The sequence below is a fragment of the Schistocerca nitens genome, chromosome 1 (genome assembly GCF_023898315.1).
Source record: "Schistocerca nitens isolate TAMUIC-IGC-003100 chromosome 1, iqSchNite1.1, whole genome shotgun sequence".
In the NCBI taxonomy this organism is placed as follows: Eukaryota; Metazoa; Arthropoda; class Insecta; order Orthoptera; family Acrididae; genus Schistocerca; species Schistocerca nitens.
The window spans coordinates 170,174,596-170,195,749 of NC_064614.1; the positions used below are offsets into that span (position 1 = coordinate 170,174,596).

Below are 21,154 nucleotides of genomic sequence, written 5' to 3' on the forward strand. Positions count from 1 at the left end.
AAAATTTTTTAAAAAAAAATCCTGGATAGTGTTTCCCAGGGTTTCTCCATGAGAGTCAGATAGTTCTGCTGAAAAGAATTGTATTTTGGGTAGCAAATTTTCGACTAAAATTTTTTATTTGTTATGTTATTCTTTTTAATGATTTTAGTTATTTCGAAGAAGATAATATTAGGAATCCAAAATACTTGAAAAACAATGATAATGAATTTTGTAACTTGTAATTCTTTTAAATTAATTCAAGTGCGCCCAAATTGTCCATTATTTACAACTAAAATTTATTTTATTCTATGTGGATTACATTCTGTAATTTTTTAGGACTCAAAATTGGCTTGGATTTTTATATATAGAAGCAAGTTTGTAATGCCCAACCTTTTTTATGAATTAAATAAATTATTTAATGTAATATAATTTATTTATTAATTCATAAAAAGAGGATGATCATTTAAAACATACCTAGTGCGCTCAGCACACCCACATACAACTTTGTTACTAGGGGACATGTTGCATAATACCCTGGCAAGAAATATACATATGTCCAAAACAATGTACCCCAATGAGTGCACAAACTGGTCGACTTTCGAATTCAGTAAGCACTTCAAAGAGAAACAATGGGTGACAATATTCCTTTGGTCTTTTGACAACCACTAGCGATCGCTAGTTTCTGCAACTGAGGTTTCTGATGCTGCACTTAGGCAAGTTTGGATGGGTCATTTACCTTTTGCAATTAAGAATGCAGTGATTTCCGACGCTTCCTCTTCGCTCGACTTGCAACTACGAATTGCAGACCGCTTTATGATGCACTGGCGCTCACAGTCTCAAGAGAAGTTTCACAAATCGAACAGCACAGCTTAGGGAGTATAAACGCAGGTGTTGAGGATAAAAGTCAACAACTCCCGCTTGAGCAACAGGTGAGTGCGCTACAGTGCAACTTCGACACTCTCCATTGACAAATCTGTGCAGTTTTAAACACTTCCAATAGGACGAAAGCTGAAAATGACGTAGAATACTTGCTGACATTAGCCAATATGTATACTTTTGGCAGCTGCCACACAAATGGAATCAGTCATATGCTTAACCAAATGGGTACAGCGACGGTACTTAGGCACAGCGGCTCGCTCTAGCGGACAGTGCCTTGATAACCTGACATATGATAATAGTGCATCATGAAGCCATAATCACGTGCTACCATACATTGGCGATGTATCTGTTTGGCTCTGAGCACTATGGGACTTAACTATTGTGGTCATCAGTCCCCTAGAACTTAGAACTACTTAAACCTAACTAACCTAAGGACATCACACACATACATGCCCGAGGCAGGATTCGAACCTGCGACCGTAGCAGTTGCGCGGTTCCGGACTGCGCGCCTAGAACCGCTAGACCACCGCGGCCGGCGGCGATGTATCTGTCTCGATGTGGACTAGCAAGCACTTTCGAATTCACACTATCTCAATGTAACACCAATTTTTGTCAAACATACATACAATGAACTCATGTATTTAGTTGACACAGACTTGGATGACAGCATCCTTCCAGCAACGACAATTAATCTTTTTTCCATACAATCATGGCTAACAACAGCAACTGCATCGAAGATTCCTACATATGGCTTCAAGTGGCAACTGTGAGTCTTGGTTTTCCACGAAAATGAAGATGGATTTTCCTGATTGCTGACGTCACTGAACCATTCTCGGAGCTGATTTCCTTTACTATTGTCTTATCACCATATCTATATGAGACGCTATGTATCAGGTGGATAGTGATGGACATTCAAAGACGCTGCAAAATGCTTTAGTGTTGACGACTACCATAACACAAGTTCAGGTACGGCATAATACCGTTCACCATACAGCTACGATGTCAGGGCCGCCAGTAGCTTACAAGGCATGTCAGTTAGCACCTGAATGATATGTAGCTACATAGATGGAATATGAGGAGTTAACTGCAAAGGGGTTTATGAGACATTCTGAGAGCCCTTGGACATCTCACCTATCGCCAACAGAAAAGACAGTACACAAACAACCACTCTGTCAGCCAACAACTGCAGTCAGGCCACTTCCAGCTGCATCAACCTCTGTGCCAGCAGTGTCAACTACTACTCCACCGACAATGTTAATGGAGTCAGCTACCACAGACATACACGCACCTTCCGAACCACCTATGTTTGTTGAAGACCAGCATGCAGTGGCACCAGAACTGTGTCACACACATGATTCAACATGAGTATCCCTATATATAAGGAGTTCCCCTCTACAGGAGGAGGACTATTTGGTGACGTAAGCAAGAGAGGAAGTAGTGCTGTAGAATGTCTGTGGACCTAGGTGACAGAGAAAAAAAGAGAATATTTGTTGTTTTATAATTTAGTAATTTTGTGTAATTTGCTTGGAGTTTTTAACGTGTGTTCATTTCTCGGAGTTATCGAGATTTTGGATGTAGTAAAATAAAAAAATAAAGTTATGGAATATTTTAATGGATTCTGGGATTGTAGCACTCACAGTCTTTTTTAAGATGCCATGTAGCCGTTATTTGAGAGTAAAGTAGGATTCACACACACAATTAAAGTAATGCCAAGCTTTTGACTTTCTGTAGCAGCATAGTGAGCTACCTTTCACAGAGGACTCCACAAATTCTACACAGTTGCACAACTTTCAACTGAAAACATATGAGCCGATGTTACGTTATCAGAGCTGTCACAGGCGTGCACTAAAAGGAAGACGAAACCCAGTCGTCACACCCGAAATATATTTTGTGCTTGGTTCAGTCAGGGCCCACAAACACAAATGAAATAACACTCAACACGAAAATTCTGTCTGCTGTGGAATCTAACCAACAGCTGGCATTTAAATATCATCTGCAGACACGCCACTCTTCCAAGAATGTTATTGTATTCGATAATGTAGACATTTATAATAACTAATTGTTAGTTTCACAGCTGCCACATCACCCTCCTGGGTTATTTCCCGCATACAACGCTCAATTTACACAGTGCTTGGTCTCACAAATCACGAAGTTTATACGAGTCGCTTTTTTTGGTAACGTATTAAGTTCATAAATTTATTGATCAAAATATCTTTCGAGATTATGCGATAGACCTACATCATTGGTTTGCAAACACTCAAGTGAGCGCGCAGCACATAAATTAAACATAAATTGTTATTCTCGTAGTTCCAGAAGCCGTGAGGGTGTGCTTGCCGGCCACATTTTGGCTTCTTTCAGTAAGAAAATGAAAACCCTTCGAAAGCGAATGGAACACAGCACGGCAGCACGATAACAGCACAGTCTAACATGGTAGACTGTGATAACAGCGACAGGATGCTCGTGTTTCCAAATACGGCCACCAGGGATATGTGGTGGAAGTAAACTGGCATAACAAAGTACTACGAAGGTGAATTTCTTGTTGCGTTACAAAAGTTGCGTCTGTTAAGTTGCGCCGCTGTAAAGTGGGAAATCACGCATTGCAACTGCGGTATGCCACTAGCTGTTGTGACACTACCATTGCGTTTGTGAACCCGGCTGAAGAGTTTGCAACACTGACTGTGTAGCTCTTTACAGTCAGGAGTGAACCTCCTTGCATAGTTAATAGTAACATTTGAACGTTAGTGTTGGTGTATAGCGGTGTGTTTAATCGTAATTTGCAATTGTTTTTCTACCACTTTCATTCTCATTGGGGTTTGTTTCAGAGTTTTGTAGACACATGGAATCCCGAAGGGGATTATGTGAATTGTGTGGTGGAACTTTTAAGCACAGGAAGAGCTTATACAGACATATAGTGAAATTTCACATGGATGTAAAAAGAAATCAGGGTAAAGAGACTTGTAACATTTGTCACAGGAATTTTTGGAATGTGGCAGCACGAGATCGCCACTTCAGGACGCACAATACATCATTCGGAAAGGTATATTTCCAGAGTGAAAGTAATTGTTGTTGTTGAAAGTTATCACCATAAATTTTTATGACGAAATTCTATATAAGACAGATATTGTCATGTTGGATTATAGGCTGGGGAATACGTACGATACCGCCCGTCAAATTGTGACGACGCTATTGGTCACGAGCGGTATCGAAATCATCGTCATATTAAGCGCTTTCCCAATGTACAACGTTAACGTCATGAGCACTGATGAAAAGAGAGTATTCCTGAGAGGTGTTTTGTTTTTTTGTATTCCGCGGGCTTATGAATGATGTATGTACAGGTCCCGAGTTAGTTACTTTGGACTAAATGGTAGTGAGTGTGTTTCGGTTATTATGTCATTCTTTTTGTTGTTATCCTCTGCTATTGTATAGTTTTTTATACTTAAAATTGGTTCATTCGTTACTGTTTTAACTCTTTTCGTGGTGTAGTAGTGTGGGGTGGAGGTGATTTGTTAGAATGCCTGTATAGTTTAGGGATGTTGGTTCAGACCACGGTAGTAATATGTCCGTCTATGGTTTCTAAGCCTCCTGCTTGGTTGCTTAAAAGAAGTCCCGAAGCCCTGTATAGGTTTCTGAAATGGATACACAAGCCTCATATTTTGATAACTTTATGGCTCCCAAACTGAAATATTCATATTTTCGATTAGTGATGCATGTGGGGAATTGTACTGCCAACCCAGTGATGTAGAAACACTGTACATTTGGGGTAATATGCTGACCAGGGATCCAGCATCTTTCTTCTAGCTGTCCAGTGAAACAGTCTTGAAGCAACCCAAAAATGCATGAAATTTATCAGTGTATCATTCTCCTCAAATGAGTTTTGGCAACTTTACAACGCACTACCTGTAGTACATGCACACAAGACAATGGCTGCAGTATTGGTAACAAAAATTTTTGGTGATTATCAGTTCGTTCAGATGTTTTGGCAGTAAATGTCAAAAAGTCACCTGACACACTTTCTTACCAGGGTCACCCCCTCCCCCCCCCCCCTGACACACACACACACACACACACACACACACACACACACACACACGGAAAAGAATTATTTGTTTTTCATGAATAATCTCTCGATAATTCATTTGGACCTTCTCACACCCAAAGCTCGAGATGGTAGACACTCAATCGGTACCAAATGTTGTATGTCAGTAGAGTATCAACCAAAACATCAATTTAGTTTGTAATATGTGGTGTCACCCTGTATAGCATGCGTAAATGGTAATTAAAAATAACACTAGAACTACGGAGCAGATGGAAAGCATACCTGTGAATAATCAAATCATAGAACATGCGTGGATGATGTGGATGAGTGTGAGGTTGTTGTACCTAAGTTCCTTCATTCATACCCAATTGATGACTTTTTTCTGTGTTTATGCATGGAACTGTTATGTGGGAAAATTTTCCCGACTTTTAAAAGGACTTTCCGAATTTTGTAGCAGTGTTCTTTCAGCGGTCTGCTTTCGCTTCATTAGTAAACCTATAGAATACATTTGTATAGATAGGGCGGTGTTCTGTTGCACATTGCTACAAATCAGGAAAATGATCTCACGTACAACAGTTTCACGCATAAAAAAATTGTCATCAGTTGGGTTTGAATGTGTGACCTTTGGGACAACGACCTCAAACACCACCAACTCATCCATGCGTGTTCTGCAATTTATTCAGAGATGTGCTTTTCCCAATGCTCTGTAGTTCTGGTGTTACTTTTAATTACTGTTTACGCATGTTCTACTGGATGACAGTACATGGCATGAACTAAATCGGTGTTTTGGTTGATACTTAAATTGATGTACAGTGTTTGGCAGCAAGCAGAGTGTCTGAAATCTGGAGGTTTGGGTGTCGGCTAAAATTCAGGATGCAGCACTACGGCCTATACAGTTTTGCTTGCACAGTGTGGGCAAAGGTGAAGCAGACGTGCCAGATATTAAGATTTGTCTGTAATTATCGTGATTACTAGACCACAATTATGGTCTTATGGTAGCTCCGGCAAAAATTGCATTAATTGATATATTTTAGTAGTTTGACAACAGTCCTTTTTTTATGAAAAAGTTTTGTGGAATACGGAAGGGTCCGATTCCACCTGTCTGATTTGACCCATGACATCACCAATATAGCAGAAACGACCATTCACGACGACTCCCATATCGTGCCTATGACATCATTACATAAACATGACAACAAACACAAAAATTGATTGAAAAAACATCACACACAATATCCTCTGGAATCGGTCACTTCCCTTGACCTATATAGCTCAACAGCAGCTCATAATACAAAAACACTGTACCTATGACCACACATTGGAATCGAACACTTCCCTTGTGACCTATATAGGTCAACAGCAACTCATGACACCAAATCAAAGACCCATAAACAAATAAAAACCAAAAAAATCTCAATCACACACTACAACCCAACAACAACTGCAACAAAACAGATCCCCCACAACAAAATCACAAAACAACGGCCACCCCCCACCCACCTACCTCCACAAACATTTCCAATAAGTAAACACCCCTCCCCCGAGCCACAGCCACCCATCCACACAACACCTTCCTAACCAACAACCTTCGACCTATACGTCTTACTAAGTGCACTTAAAAAAAAAATACTAAAAGTACAATAGCCCTCAGGGACGCTCTTCCGCCAACAGTACTCGTCTAAATGAGACTGAAGGTTAGAAGAGTGCCTCTTCCCACTCCCAACAACTGGCTTAACGGCTCCCCAAAACCCCTCTGTGGTATTTGTACAAGCCCCGGTCTCATAATTTTTGAACTCAACACTATGATTAACTACTAAATGACTGTACCCCCCTCGGTCAAACCCCTGTAAGATGAAAATGCGTCTGAAACTATGGTACTTCCATCTTCTATGAACTCCTCAATTAATCCCGCTAAACCCCTTTTAGTCCACCCCTCCAAAACCCTAAATACACATCTAAAAAATCGACACCCCGATACAACAGCCACCCACACCCGTACACCAACCAAAGGCTTACTCCCACCATACTTCCTTTTCCCCAACTGCAACTTGTCAACCTCCACCACCAACCCAGGCCCACCCAACTTACCCCTGTACTTAATATATTCAGAACAGTTCGCGACAAAATGAAAACCAATCAAGCACTGTCCTCTCACTCGTGCCAATCTCATGCGCACAAAAACTGTGAGAGGATCTATAACAAAAATAAGTCATCAACACAATCTCTCGCGTGCCCAACCTAGACTTCTCGAACCAGGAACCTCGCCTTACGGAGCGCCATAGGTTATCCCTACAGCACCGCCACACACAGCCATCCCTGGTCCAAGACGCCGGAACTTTCGTCAATCGCATATCCTCCCGACAAACACTGCACTTAACACCTTGGGCCAACAGCCCAAAAACTTGTGGAAACTTGATGAGGGACAAAGCACTGTCACACATCTGCATACTCAAACGCGTACTATTCAATTTATCGGTTATATCCATACTTAAAAAGGCATAAACAAATTAATTTAAAAAAAATCACACACGACGTACAGCAAACAGCACTACAATAACTTAGAAACAACAAAAACTAAATCGTTAACTCACTAAAACCAATTCCTGTCACCGCACACGCCAACAAACAATACCGAATGCATCATTAAGTAACACGCAACTGAACCCAATACACCACATAACGTGGTGGTGGTGGTGGTGGTGGTGGTGGTGGTGGTGGTGGTGGTGGTGGTGTGTTGGGGCTTATGGGCACTCAACATCGAGGTCATCAGCGCCCTGACACACATTAAAAGGAATGAATGTGGACAGACCTAAGAAAACTAAAGCACACACTCAAAGAAAGCAGGAAAAGAAGGAAAATGCTACATAAGAAAGTAAAACCTAAGGAAAGGGGAAACATAGTAACAAGAATGTCGCAGGAAATTGTTATTGGCTGGCCACTTACATAAAATATGGGCGAGCTTGTCACACAGTGAGCAAATTAAAATCCTCTCTCTAAAATCTTTGTAAAAACATTTGACAGGGCACAGAACTTTAAAAGTTTAACCACATTCGTCCGAGTGTTGCCTAAAAGAGATGGCAGGTCCGCTGGCAAGTCAGCCGCGACCCGCTGGTCAGAAAATAAAACGCAATCCAATAAAACGTGGCGCACAGTGACCTGGACGCTGCAAGCACCACAAATTGGAGGCTCCTCTCGCCGGAGCAGGAAGCCGTGCGTCATAGGGCTGTGGCCTATTCAAAGCCGAGTGAGGAGAACCTCGTCCCGTCTATGGGGCTGAAAGGAAGTACACCACACACGCGTTGTGGGCTTGACTATACGGAGCTTATTGTCAGTCACTTCCAGCCACTCGTCCTCCCACCAACGCATGACCCGTGAGCTCAACAGCGAGGTGAGTGCGTGCAAGGGGATAGCACACTGAGATACTTGTGGGGCGAGACACGCCTCCTTGGCTGCGAGATCTGCCCTTTCATTCCCAGCAATGCCAACATGCCCCAGAACCCAGCAGAAAGCTACAACCTTCCCCAGTCGCTGTAGTCGGAGGAGGGCATCCTGGATGGTCTGGACAATTTTGTCTGCCGGATACAAACGTTGCAATGAGTGAAGGGCACTGAGTGAATCGGAACAGACAAGGAATTTAGGAGAGGAAGAATGTCTCGTGCTCCAGTGCCCACAAGATCGCAAACAATTCTGCATCAAAGACAGTAAAAGTCTGAGGCAGTCGGACCTTGAGGACACGATATGGAAAAGCAACTGAGCAACCAACAGAATCCTTGTTTCGACCCATCCGTAAAAACGGCTACATAGTTGTGGTGCTCAGATAAAATGGCAGAAAATGCTGCATTAAAAACGGTGGCAGGAGTGCAATCTCTCTTGTTCTGCAATAAATCTAAAATCACTCCGGGCCTCTTCAGTAACCAGGGTGGCAGGCGGTTAAAACCTTGGATTTGGGGTTGTACAGACTCCACACCGAGGGACTCTAGTACACGTTGCACACGGATCCCAAACGGCAACGTAGCCCGGGGACGGCGGGGAAAAAAGGCGGTCCAGAGGTGGATGGGCAACAAGATGGTGAGCAGGCGATCTGGGAGCTGCAAGAAACTTACAAGCCTGGCGCACCAGCAGGAGCTGCCGCCGGATGGTAAGTGGCGGTTCGCCAGACTCAGCACAGAGGCTGGGTACGGGACTGGTCCGATAAGCACCCATGGCCAGTCGGATCCCAGCATGGTGAACAGCGTCAAGGATCCGCAAATAAGATGGCCTCGCTGAACCTTATACTGTGCACCCATAGTCCAGCCGTGAACGCACAAAAGCTCCATAAAACTGTAGGAGACGCGCCCTGTCTGCGCCCCAAGACCTGTGGCTGAGGCACTTGAGGATGTTCAGTGCCTTCAGCGTTCTGGCTTTCAAGTCACGTAGGTGTGGCAGCCATGACAACCTGGAGTCAAAAATTAGGCCCAGAAACCGCACTGTGTCTCTAAAATGTAGGACAGTATCCCCCATATGCAAGGCAGGCAAAATAAAAAGGATGACGAGAACGATTAAAATGAACACAAACACACTTATCGGCAGAAAATCGAAAACCCGTCTTTGCAGCCCACTCCTCTAACCGCCGCACTGTTAGCTGCAACTGACTGCTCACGGTTGCAACACTGGAGGAGGAACAGGAAACAGCAAAGTCGTCCACAAATAAGGAGCACTGTACTGGACTGCTCACTGTAGACGTTATACTGTTGATGGCTATGGCAAAGAGGGTAACGCTTAAAACACTGCCCTGTGGGACACCGTTCTCTTGCTCAAAGCGATCAGACAGTGTGTTACCAACGCGGGTCCGAAAAAACCGCTGAGACAGGAAAGACCGAATGAAAATCGGGAGGCGGCCACGAAAGCCCCATTGATGCATTTGTGCAAGAATACAGTGTCTCCAAGTAGTATCATATGCCTTACTGATATCAAAGAAGATACCGATACAGTGATGCTGACGGAGAAAAGCCTGCTGAATAGCTGCCTCTAGGAGGGTCAGGTTGTCGACCGTGGACCGAAATTTTCGGAATCCACACTGAAAGCGGCTAAGGAGCTGTCTGGTCTCTAACAGCCAGACCAGACGCCGGTTAACCATCCGTTCCAGGGTCTTCCCATAAACACACCACCAGAGAGCACCACCAACCGCATCAAAACGACAACTATAAACACGCCGCACTCGCAAACTAAATCCACTACACCACATAACACGTAACCCATATACACACCACCAGAGGGCACCACCATCCCCATCAAAACAAGACCTATAAACACGCCACACTCACAAACTCAACTCTGTGCCATTGTGACGTCACACACCACAACAGCCTTACGTCACGGGCCAAAGCTGATGGGTGGAATCGGATGCATCCATTGCCCCAACTTTTGTTTGTATGTTACATTTTAACATAGCCTGGAAATTCTTTGAGTAATTAGGAGTTCAGGAGATATATTTTATTAATGCAAGAGTAATGCTTAAAATTTAGTCTGTGCTTGTTTGAAAATTCCATTTACTATAATTATCATTATAGAATGTTTCTAACAGTTTTGTCCTTCGGCAGCTGATCTTATTTCACACTCCTCTAACATTTTGCTTTAAGATAACATTTGTATGTTATATTTCAAAAACAAAGCTTTTATAACTAATTTTGAAATTTCCAGCATCCTTGCACGTCTGTGTCATCAGGGGTTAAAATTTTTAATTTTCAAGTGTTACAATTAGGCTTCAGTTCAAGATTTTTATACTTAGTTAAAAAAAAAAAAATAATTCCAGGGCCTGGACCACCTTCTCCCTCCCTCAGCCCTATTCTCTTGTCACCATTCTTTCCAAACTTGGCATTTCCGCTGAAGATGTGAGGATTTGGTTTTCCAGTGGTTGCTCTAAGCTATCTTGCGCAGCTTGTTTTGCAGTAATCTCAGTTCCATCACATGCAAATATTTCATGAGTTTCCACTCAGCAGTTGTGCCAAGATCTTTGAAGTGAAGTGATAGCACAGATTGGTGAAATTTTCATACGGGACTGTAGGCTCATTGCTGAAATATAATTTTCTGCAGATTTGTCACTCTTTATTTTAGCAAATATGTAAGTTTTCTGAGAAAAACATAAGTTCCAGCTGTATCATGTACGAAAACGAAGAACGGGATACAACCCGTTGGCTTTGACCAATGTGTGAGAATTTGCCAGAGATGATTTATGACACAGATTTAACGGCAAAGACTAGCGTTCATAAATGAAGGAATGCAGGAGAGAGAACAGATGGTATACATATATCGCATCCAGTAATATTTCGAACATAATGTTAAGAATATTGCTTGTTTGAGTCCTAGTACTTATGTAAAAAATAAAGAAAAAGAAGGAATAGAGGTAATGGCAGGTAATGGCAGCATGGAGTACCTCAGTTGAGATATATATGAGTTTTATCTCAAACTTATGGTGATCTGTATAAGTTAACTGCATATATAGGTCAGCTGAAGTATGGGATACAAATTTTACAGGTGTTGTTTCTTTTGCCTCTGCTACTACTAGCGTTCTGTTCTTGCGTAGGTAGTATTACTGGCGAAGGCAAAAAGACCTACATACCTAATATTTGTACTATCCCATACTCCAGTTGACCTATATAGGTCAAATGAAGAATAGGATGCTATTGCTAACGAAAACAAAGAAATCGACGTATGTAACATTGGTATCCTGTACCTCAGTTCAACTAGACAAAGACGGAAAAAAGACACGCTTCGCTTGACCTGTATAGGTCAACTGAAATATGGGATACAGTTTTTATTCTTTCTGATACTAATAGTATCGATTTAATATTATCATAGTCCTGCTAGCGATTATAAAAATACCAACAACAGTAAACTTGTATCCCAATTGTTAGTTGAGCTATACAGGTCAACTGAAGAATAGGATGCTAGTACTAGCGAATGGGAAATAACGACATTTATAACATGCATATCCTATACTGTAGGACACTAGTGCTAGCGAAGGCAAAAAATAGCAACGTACATAACTTTTGTATCCCATTCTTCAATTGACCGATATAGGTAAGTAACATCAATGTCATATGTTGCTTTTTTCCTCTAGCTAGCACGATTATCTTGTACTTCAGTTGACCTGTATACATCAACTGAAGTATAGGATACAAATTTTACGTGTGTCGGTCTTTTCGCCTTCAGTAGTGCTAGTATAGGCTCAAAAAAATCATAGTGATGCTAGTAGTAGGAAAGGGAAAAAGAACAACAGCCGCAAAATTTGTATTCCGTACTGCAGCTGACAGACCTATACTTAATGCAGAACAATATAATACGACAAAGAAATACATCAAAATAGACAAATTCAGTACAATGTAAAAATAAAAAACTTAACTTACCATACGCAAACTCATCCGCAAAAAACCAAAGCTCGCCTTGAAAGCCATCAAGAAAAATCACATACCCATGTGCACGAAAAACACATCATGAAAAACACACATCGGGTACACTACACTTCCACGAATATTCATCTAAATGGTTCTGTAGTGTCGAAATGCATCATTTCGCCCTCCGTACAACAGATTTTATGGCTGATGAATAAACTTCTATATTACTGGTACAAGCCCAAGTTGATACAGATCACAATTCAGTATTATGATTTATGACAAGATGCTGAAAACCCTAGTCTCCTAATCCCTATATAAAGGAAAACAATCTGAAATAGCTACAGAACCTCTGCAACATGATCTTCAATTAATTTCAGCAACACTTACATCATTTGGTCAGGAACTTCTTTAAAAACTACATCACATTCTGAACCTGAAATTACAGCCCCCAAAACCCATACCCCACCACATGTTCCCCCCGGTTGTACTTGTTTTGCCAGAATGACTCATTGCTCATTGATGTCAACAATAACATTCCCCCCCCCCCCCCCCCCCCCAAAGGCCCTCTATACTTTATACAGGGTGACCTCTCTGTCAGCAAATCTAAGTAGCGATGTACATTTGGTGTAGTGGATAGAGTTTTGCGTTAGCTTGTAGGAGGTCAATGGTTCGAGCCTCGGTTGAGGTATATGTTTTTTGTTTGGTAAATGTACTTCACGTGGTACAGTATCTGGCATCTTAATCATCAACAGTGAGTGCTCCAGAAAACATTTGCACTGACCTACCACAATCTTAAAAATGGAAGATTGGTCAGCTCTGAAAGAAGCCCTTTCCATGCTGTGATCATGAATTTATTCGCACCACTTCATCTACTAGATGCCAAACCTTTTTTCTTTGTACCCTCCCCCAATGGTCCCATAGATTAGTACCAACTACTATTCTCGTTCAGGTCCATTACATTTCGTTAGGGCCTTAAAGTTACCAGTAGGACTAGCAACATGCTTTGCGAATAATGTCCAAACTCGGTTCTTATTTGTATGTGTTATCACCATGGTCCCACTAATTATGCCTTTCAACGTTGAGTCTGGTAACAGCCTGCCGTTTAGTACATATTACAATGAATTATTATTATTATTATTATTATTCTATCGATGGGAATGAGCGAAACCGAACATTTCACAATTAGCAGTGTCGGTATGAATCATACAGAACAATATCTGTAAGAGGGGTAATGCACATTGGGTGGAACAGCGAGCAGGACTGACAGCATGTTTATACTGTATGCACTGTCCACCAGATGGACTAGTTGCGAGTGGAGTAATGTGCCCAAGACAGACTCCAATGTACATGCATAAACGTAACAAATTGTCTCATTGTCAACCTCTAAACCAGTGTGGCAGATGTATGGCATACACAAATGATGAATATGTGGATTTGCTTCTGGCCCTTGGTGCATCTGATAACCGGGCTGGTGTTGCTGCTCATGAATATGCTGCTATATATCCTTGTTGACACCATCCAGATAAAAATGTGTTTCGTCATCTGGAGCTGCGCCTTCGGGAGTCAGGTTCTCTCCCTCCACCATGATGACTGGATGTTTGTGTCGTCCTCATCATTTCATCATCATTCATAAAGTGGCGAGATTGGACTGAGCAAAGGTTGGGAATTTGTATGGGCGCTGATAACCCCGCAGTTGAGCACCCCACAAACCCATCATCATCATCATCATTATCATCATCCTTCCACCATCGCATGACAGAGGTTGTTCACGGACTTGCTGTAATCTGGCTACTGAGGAAGCTAGTCTGGAGGTCATGTACCAAGAACCTCAGCAAAGTGCACGTAGCATAGCAAGGCAGCTGTGTGTCTCGCAATGCACGGTCGTTAACGTGCTGCACCCCTATCATTATGCTTTCATTTCATGCAACACCTGCATCCTGCAGATCGCCATCGGCAGATGCAGTTCTGTGAATGGTTCCAACAACAGTAACAGCAAACCAATGATAACTTTGTGAACACCGTAATGTGGTTGGATGAAGCAGCATTCACTCGTGAGGCTGTCTTCAATATGCACAATGCCCACATTGGTGTGGTGTTACCTGCACATAACCAGCGACTGTGGATATCAAGTTCACTTCAGTATCAGGTTTTTGGGCCCTACGTGTTGCCTAACCAGTTGATTGGACGAAGGTATCATGTATTCCTCTCAAATTGTCTGCGTGATGTGCTGGAAGATGTTTCATTTCATGTTCAGCTGAGGATATGGTTCCAACATGATGGTCCACCTCCACACTCTAGAAGTAATGTGCGACAGTATTTAGGCAGAAATTTCCAGGGAAATGGTTCAGATGTGGAGGTCCAGTTGTATGGCCACCGCATTCACCTGACCTATATCCCCTAGATTTCTTCCTGTGGGGACAGCTGAAGGAGCACATGTACTCTACTCTGCCAACGAATGTGTAAGAATCGGTAGCACGTATTCATGCTGCTCTTGTTATTGTGGACATAGCTCTGCTGCGTAGAGTCCAGATCTGTATGATCTGGCAGGCTGCGCAGTGTTTGGACGTGCAGGGAGGTCACTTTGAGCATCTGTTGTTTGTTCTGAGGACAACATATTCTGTTCTGAAGAACATTATTACTGTTACCTGTTACCTGTTGCTAATGCGTGATATCTGAGTGCTCATATTACATGTAGTATAAATGACAAGTAGATGTTGTGTTATTGTACTGTGCTATCTTCTTTAGCATCTGGAAATTGGTATTGTTTTTGTAGTTATTCTGTCCTATGACAGGTCATTTGTTTCAACTATCTGTTTCTTATTTGTCTACCCAGTATTTGTTATGTTCAGTGTTACAAACTGTTGTAAATTTATGGTATATGTGACCTAAGAAACGATGTGTATAACAGTATAAATGTCAGAATGAAATCAGCAAATAAAAAAAATGCGCCCCAACCCAGGATCGAACCCTCGACCTCCTGCATGCTAACCCAAAACTGCATCAAATGTACAGCACTACCAATACGTGGAGTCAGAGGTTGGTCCCCCCCCCCCCCCCCTCTCTCTCTCTCTCTCTCTCTCTCTCTCTCTCTCTCTCTCTCTCTCTCTCTCTCTCTCTCTCTCTTTTAAACCAACCAGTCAGCAGCAGCAGATTGTTCACAGGTGAGATGATGGTGGTGACGATGATGATGTATAGGTCTACAGGAAAATATTGTCGTTGGACGACCATAAGGAATTACATTAAGGCTTTGACAAAATTTCAACTTAATGTATTAAATGGCAGCTCTCTTTACATGGGGGTAAAAAAGATAACGCCTTGAATGAAGAAAATGAATGCAGTACTACCTGATTACAAGATTTTTCACAGACATCTTGAGCTTGTCACGTTGAAGTTTCTGGGAAAATGCAGAGAATTTTTAAACCAACTTGCATAAAAGATGAACATTTCTTGAGTATATTTCCAGTTTTTGGAGTATCTACAATGACTTCATAGATGTGCTGCTAAGGTTGTAACAGGTCTGTATAGCCCTTATGAAAGTTTAACAGAAATGCTTTGGAAACTTGAACGGGAATGCTTGGAAAAGGGCAATGCAGTTCTCACAAAGCCCTGTTGGATTTTACAGAACCTGTATTAAAGTATTCAGTGAAGGCTGTGTGATCATTATGCTACCATCAACATATGTCTTGTGTAGAGACTGTGCGAGTAAGACCAGAGATTAATGCATATACAGAGGTACATAAATAGTCGGTTTTCCTTCGTTCATACACAAATGGAGTAGGGAAGAAAATCAATAATATTAGTGTGATATACCCTCCACCATGCACTGTACAGCAGCTTGCGGTGTATATTATGATGTAGATTTGATCATTTTCAGCAAAATAGACAATACTGGTAAGCACAGGAGCTTGGCTATTTTTGAAGTACAGCATCCTGTACAGCAAAAATTAAGCAGTACAATCACTTTAATGGGCTTAAGGTGTTGTTTTACAGTTTTGAAATACTATGTTTGATTTTTGAAACAAACCAGTTTCAGATCCATCAAACCTCTGTAGTTCTCATCAGTTAATGGTACTAGCAAGCATCAGCTTGAGAGTTTGATGAATTGTGATCTAATGTAAACCTGAGACACCAAAGATGAAACACAATTTTTTCCCTGAGTTCAAAGAATATAGAAAAACCTTTTTAGTGGCCAAACTTGTTACAGTGTATAGATCTTTTTATGGGCCAATGCCTTTTTGCCAGTGTGAGAATTTGAATTGTCTCAGCACTTGTGGAAGAGTGCATTGTTTGTCGGAGACTTGACAACAGCTGAGTATAATCAGAACAGTGCTTGTACTCTACTCTCTTGTTTGAACCGGGCTCTGCTGTTTGCTGTAACTCCTCAGCTTGAAAACCACTAGCAGATGCAGTTGACACGTATTGAGTTTGTGACTGACTGACTTTACATTTAATGTAATCTGGTTTAGCACCCTAACAACACAGGGATCACACTTCTGATTTAGCTGTTGCCTCCCCATGTATGTCAAGGAGTGGTTGTGTGTCATTCTGAGGCATCGGAACTCACGGCAGTGGTCACTGTGCTGGACGACCCTTGCTATGGCTGGGTGGCTCCTTACCCGAGTGGATGGTATCAGGGCTGATGCTTGGTGCATGAAACATATCGAGCTCCAAAAAACTGGCTGTTCTTCTATAGGTGCATGTTCCGGTGGTAACAGATCATTTAATGCTGCTTCTTATGATCCTGCGGCCTACCCTTACATGGCTACGTGCATGGGAAGAGGGCTAGACTCCCAAACTTGAGGTAAAACACTTTCCCTGCAACCTGTTCTGCTCTAGGCCCGATGGGGACACATTCACCACCACCAAGCCCCTTCCGAGGGTGGATTTGCGCCTTTATGTCAAATCCCTTTTTGCTCATTTGTGATTTAACTATTTGGATGCTTACTCCCCCGGCCTAATAAACTCCCACCATGTGGCGGTCTTCATTCTGCTACTCACGGCAGGAATCTATCATCCTCCGCTGTCTTTGTATATGGCGTACTAGGTAGACCCATGGTTTTTTGCTCTGCAATGAACTGCTGTCCCTCTTCCGCTCCCCTTTGTAGTTGCGCAGCTTCCTTCATGGTGATCCCTATTTTGCTGGACTGCCCCCACATTTTGACCCTTCACACTAAGTCAGTCCTCCCACCTTCCCTGTCCCAGGTGTTAGCGGATGACCCTCACATAGTTACGTCTGTCCTCAGTTTTCTTCACAAAAGTGATTTGTTCTCAAAGGTTTACGTTCTTGAATTTTCCACTGGAATTGGAGTCCCTCAGTTAGTGTTGTTTATGGAGGCCTTATCCTTGCCTCCCCCATTGGCCATGTCGTCCCTGCCTTTTGCTTTATATTTGGTCTGGTCTTTTGTTCAGCTTTGTTTTCCCTTTTCTTGTGTCTTCTTCCCCTGGTGTTGTCCCAGTTGTCGTGATCATGTTATGCTGTGGCTACCAGAACGGTTCAATTGCATTACTGATTCCCAATGCATATAGCGTTTCTGGGGCACCCCAGCTCTCTCCATTTCCCCCCACTCCCCTGCTGTTCTTTCCTCTTCCTGCTGCTTCGACATTCCTTTTACCTCTCTGTTTGCCCGTTTTCCCATTCCTCTTGACTAGACTGTGCTGTTTTGTGTTGTTCCTCCCTTGGTTTCTATCACGTTAGATCCTGGGATTGATGACCTCGCTGTTTGGTCCCCTCCCCACCAACCAACCAACCAGTGAACCAACCATCTGGTCTGCGATTGATGAGCACATTCGGAAAAAGAGGTTCATAGTTTTATTCTATCTCCACCATTCATTTGATGTTGTGGTGCAGTGAATACCGGTGTTGCTGGAAATTTTGCAGGAGATGTTGTCAGTGTGACTAGATTACAAATGTATCATCTACATATTGAAAAAAAGAATAAGGGCTTTTAGACTGTCAGCGCCAGGGCTGCTTCTTCAAATAAACATATTGCCCATCACTGGTGTCCCATCACTACTGCATCTGTTTTGTTCATAGTAATTTCCACCAAGAGATGTTATTAGTCCAGTTGGAAGATCTTGAGCTGCTGGATGAAATGCACTGAATTCCACATGTGGTGCTGGCATTTGATCACAAATGGGTTTTGCTAATTAACACTTTGATGTGCCAGTGTGGCTAAACAGTTGGATAGTGTGGCATTCCTTCCTTATGGACCTTAGGTTGCTCATGATGTCTAGCTGACACAGCTGCTTGTGGACAGATTTTTTTTGACTGTCTCCTTATCTCGGAATGTGTGCTGGAGAAGCTTGATGATCTTCCTCTTCACTTGGTTGGTAAGATCTAATTCAGTTCTCATGTAGATGTTGTAGGTCGTACATTTTCTGGTCATATACTTGACATAGTAGCAGGACTGTATAATTACCTTTGTCTCTGAATCTTTTGGAGCAGCTTAAGGACTCCCCTTTCTTTCTTGGAGGTATCTGGCTTCGGTGGAGCAGCCCTGGTAAGTGTACAGCATGTTTCACATCATATTTCCTCCACAGCATCCCATGGAAGACTAAGACCAACTTTGATCTAAATCATAAATTCCGCTTTTGGTAGGGTCGTTAGTGCCAGTGCCCCATAGTACAAATAATGTAGCATTGTCAGTTATTTTCTTTGTATAATTGGTGACTGTTCTCAGAGGTTCTTCTTGTGGTGGGTTAGCTGCAAGGCATTGATATTTAGCAGTTTGTCTGCTGGTGGCCGACCGCCGTGTCCTGTTGGCTTGAGACCAGCTGACTGCATCTATCCACTCACAAAAATCTGGGGAGAGAGTCAATGTCTACTACAGGTGCATCAAGAACAACTCATCGAGTTTGTGTTGTGTGTACCAGACCATGCCTTCTGACCAGAGCAAAGCGGTTCTTTTGGTGATCTGGTTCATGGCTGGAGTTCTGACCTGATGAATGACCTTCGCAAAAGTTGGTATGCTTTGGTCTGCTCGGCATCTCAGCGGCATGACAAGGGAAACCAAACGGTGCTCCTTCCTTTCTGAAGCTTGTCAAGCTTCTTATTTTTGCTGTGCATTTCCTCAGGCTCTTGATATGTGATTTTAGGAAAACCGTGAACATTTCTCAGCTTTTCAGCAGTGTGGTGTCATCCAGAAGGTGCGATATTTCAGCAAGCCACCATGTAGTATTTATGATAACTGGCTGATTTGTGCTGTGAACCACCTTAATATCATCACTCCCCTCCCAAAGCCTACAGCCAGCTGCCATTAGGCACAGACCTTCTGCAGTGGTTTCGTAAGTGTTGAGGATCAGATATGGGTCCCTCCCGGCAAAGTGACAATGTGGCCTCATTTTCTTCCATTGTAACAACAGGAGTGGATATCAACGTAGATTGCCCTGGTTCTTTGGTCATGCCCTAGGCTGAGTCCCAGCCCTTGCTTGACTGAAAGCTGCTGTCTTTTATTTCATAGTCTGATCTGTACAGCCTAATTGTGAATACAATCCCAGAAGATGATGGACTGTTGCAACAACATGGTGCCATTGTAACTCGTGGCATGTCCATGGGAGATGCAGTTCTCTGTCACATTAGTTGTTTATGTGGCATTTGTATTCAGTGCATCTCACCTATTGCCATGATAGTTGGGCTACATATGTTTTTCCACACTGATGAGGGATGTGGTAAACACAAGGTTTCCAGAATCTTAGGTCATCCTTAAGAATCCAGTTAGGTTTTCGTCTTGCATTGTGAGTGGAACACACACTGGATGTTGTGTCTCCAGAGTATTCTTACAATTTTTGCTGATATGTTCCCGACGTGTGAGATAATCATCGGTGCTACAGGTTTCTCTTCGTCTTCAGCAGGCCATAGTCTCGGCAGCTTTGTTCATATGGGATGTTGTACTTGATAGTTACTGTAACCATTCTTGCAGAATACAACCTGTAAGTGCTGCCATTCAGCTGCTAGACTGTCACAGTCCAAGATTTCACATGCTCTGCACACTAATGTGTTTAGGACGCATTGTTGTGAAGAGATGTGACAGCTGAAGGCATGCAAGTACAAATCTATGTGTGTCTTTACGGTAGATGGTGTAGTCTGCTGTGCCATTTGGTCTTCGCTTGATGAGCATACCTGCCAGCCAAGATGAAAGCCTTACAGGAATGAGTCGGGATGACTTAGTACTGCGGAAACCAGTAGTCTACTGTTTCCCTTTCCAGTGTGGGAAAATGTGTGTCAGTCAGACTATCTACATGGTAGGAGAGATGTGCTGAAGACTAACGCCACACAGGCAACGAACAGCCCCAACAAAAGTCCGATGTGGCAAAGCACCACATCTCCTGCAGACATGCCACAAATTACGATGAATCGAGTTGTTGGGACAGTCCAACACATTCTGGGATTATATTCTCGAAGAGCCTGTAAAGATTTGACTACACAGTGGACTAATAAATAAAAACAACAGCTTTCAATTAAGCAAGGTCTGGGACTCAGCCTTGAGCATGATCAAAGTACAGCGGCAGTCTACATAGAAACCCATTCTAATCATAACAGCTGAAGAAGATGAAAATGCATTGTCACCATGCCGCAGAGACCCATGTCAGACACTGGCTGCACTGCTACTAAGAACACTGAATTTGATCCATGATGTTGCACTTCCCCCAACACCGCACCAGGATTGCACCAAGAGTCAGCTGGCTGGAAGCTGTGGGAGGGGGCAAAGTATATAAAGGCAGCACCCAGGAGTTATTAATTGGTCATCAGTAATGCCTGAAGATGGCAAATAGTTGGCTTGCTGAAATAATGTGCCTTCTGGATGACACCTCCCACCTCAAGGAATACTTGAAATTTTCTTATCCCACTGAAAGCAATACACAATTTTTTAATTTGTTTGCATTAAGA

At 42.6% G+C, this 21,154-nt stretch overlaps 1 protein-coding gene across 1 annotated transcript in view; it reads left to right on the forward strand.

The window, feature by feature from the left end:
- Positions 1 to 3,518: 3,518 nt before the first annotated feature.
- Positions 3,519 to 21,154, forward strand: part of LOC126234865 (uncharacterized) — a 35,068-nt gene continuing 17,432 nt past the window's right edge. The window contains exon 1 of the mRNA XM_049943608.1: positions 3,519 to 3,895. Coding sequence (XP_049799565.1) covers positions 3,695 to 3,895 — 201 coding nt within the window. The 5' untranslated portion in view covers positions 3,519 to 3,694. The remainder of the gene's footprint in view (positions 3,896 to 21,154) is intronic.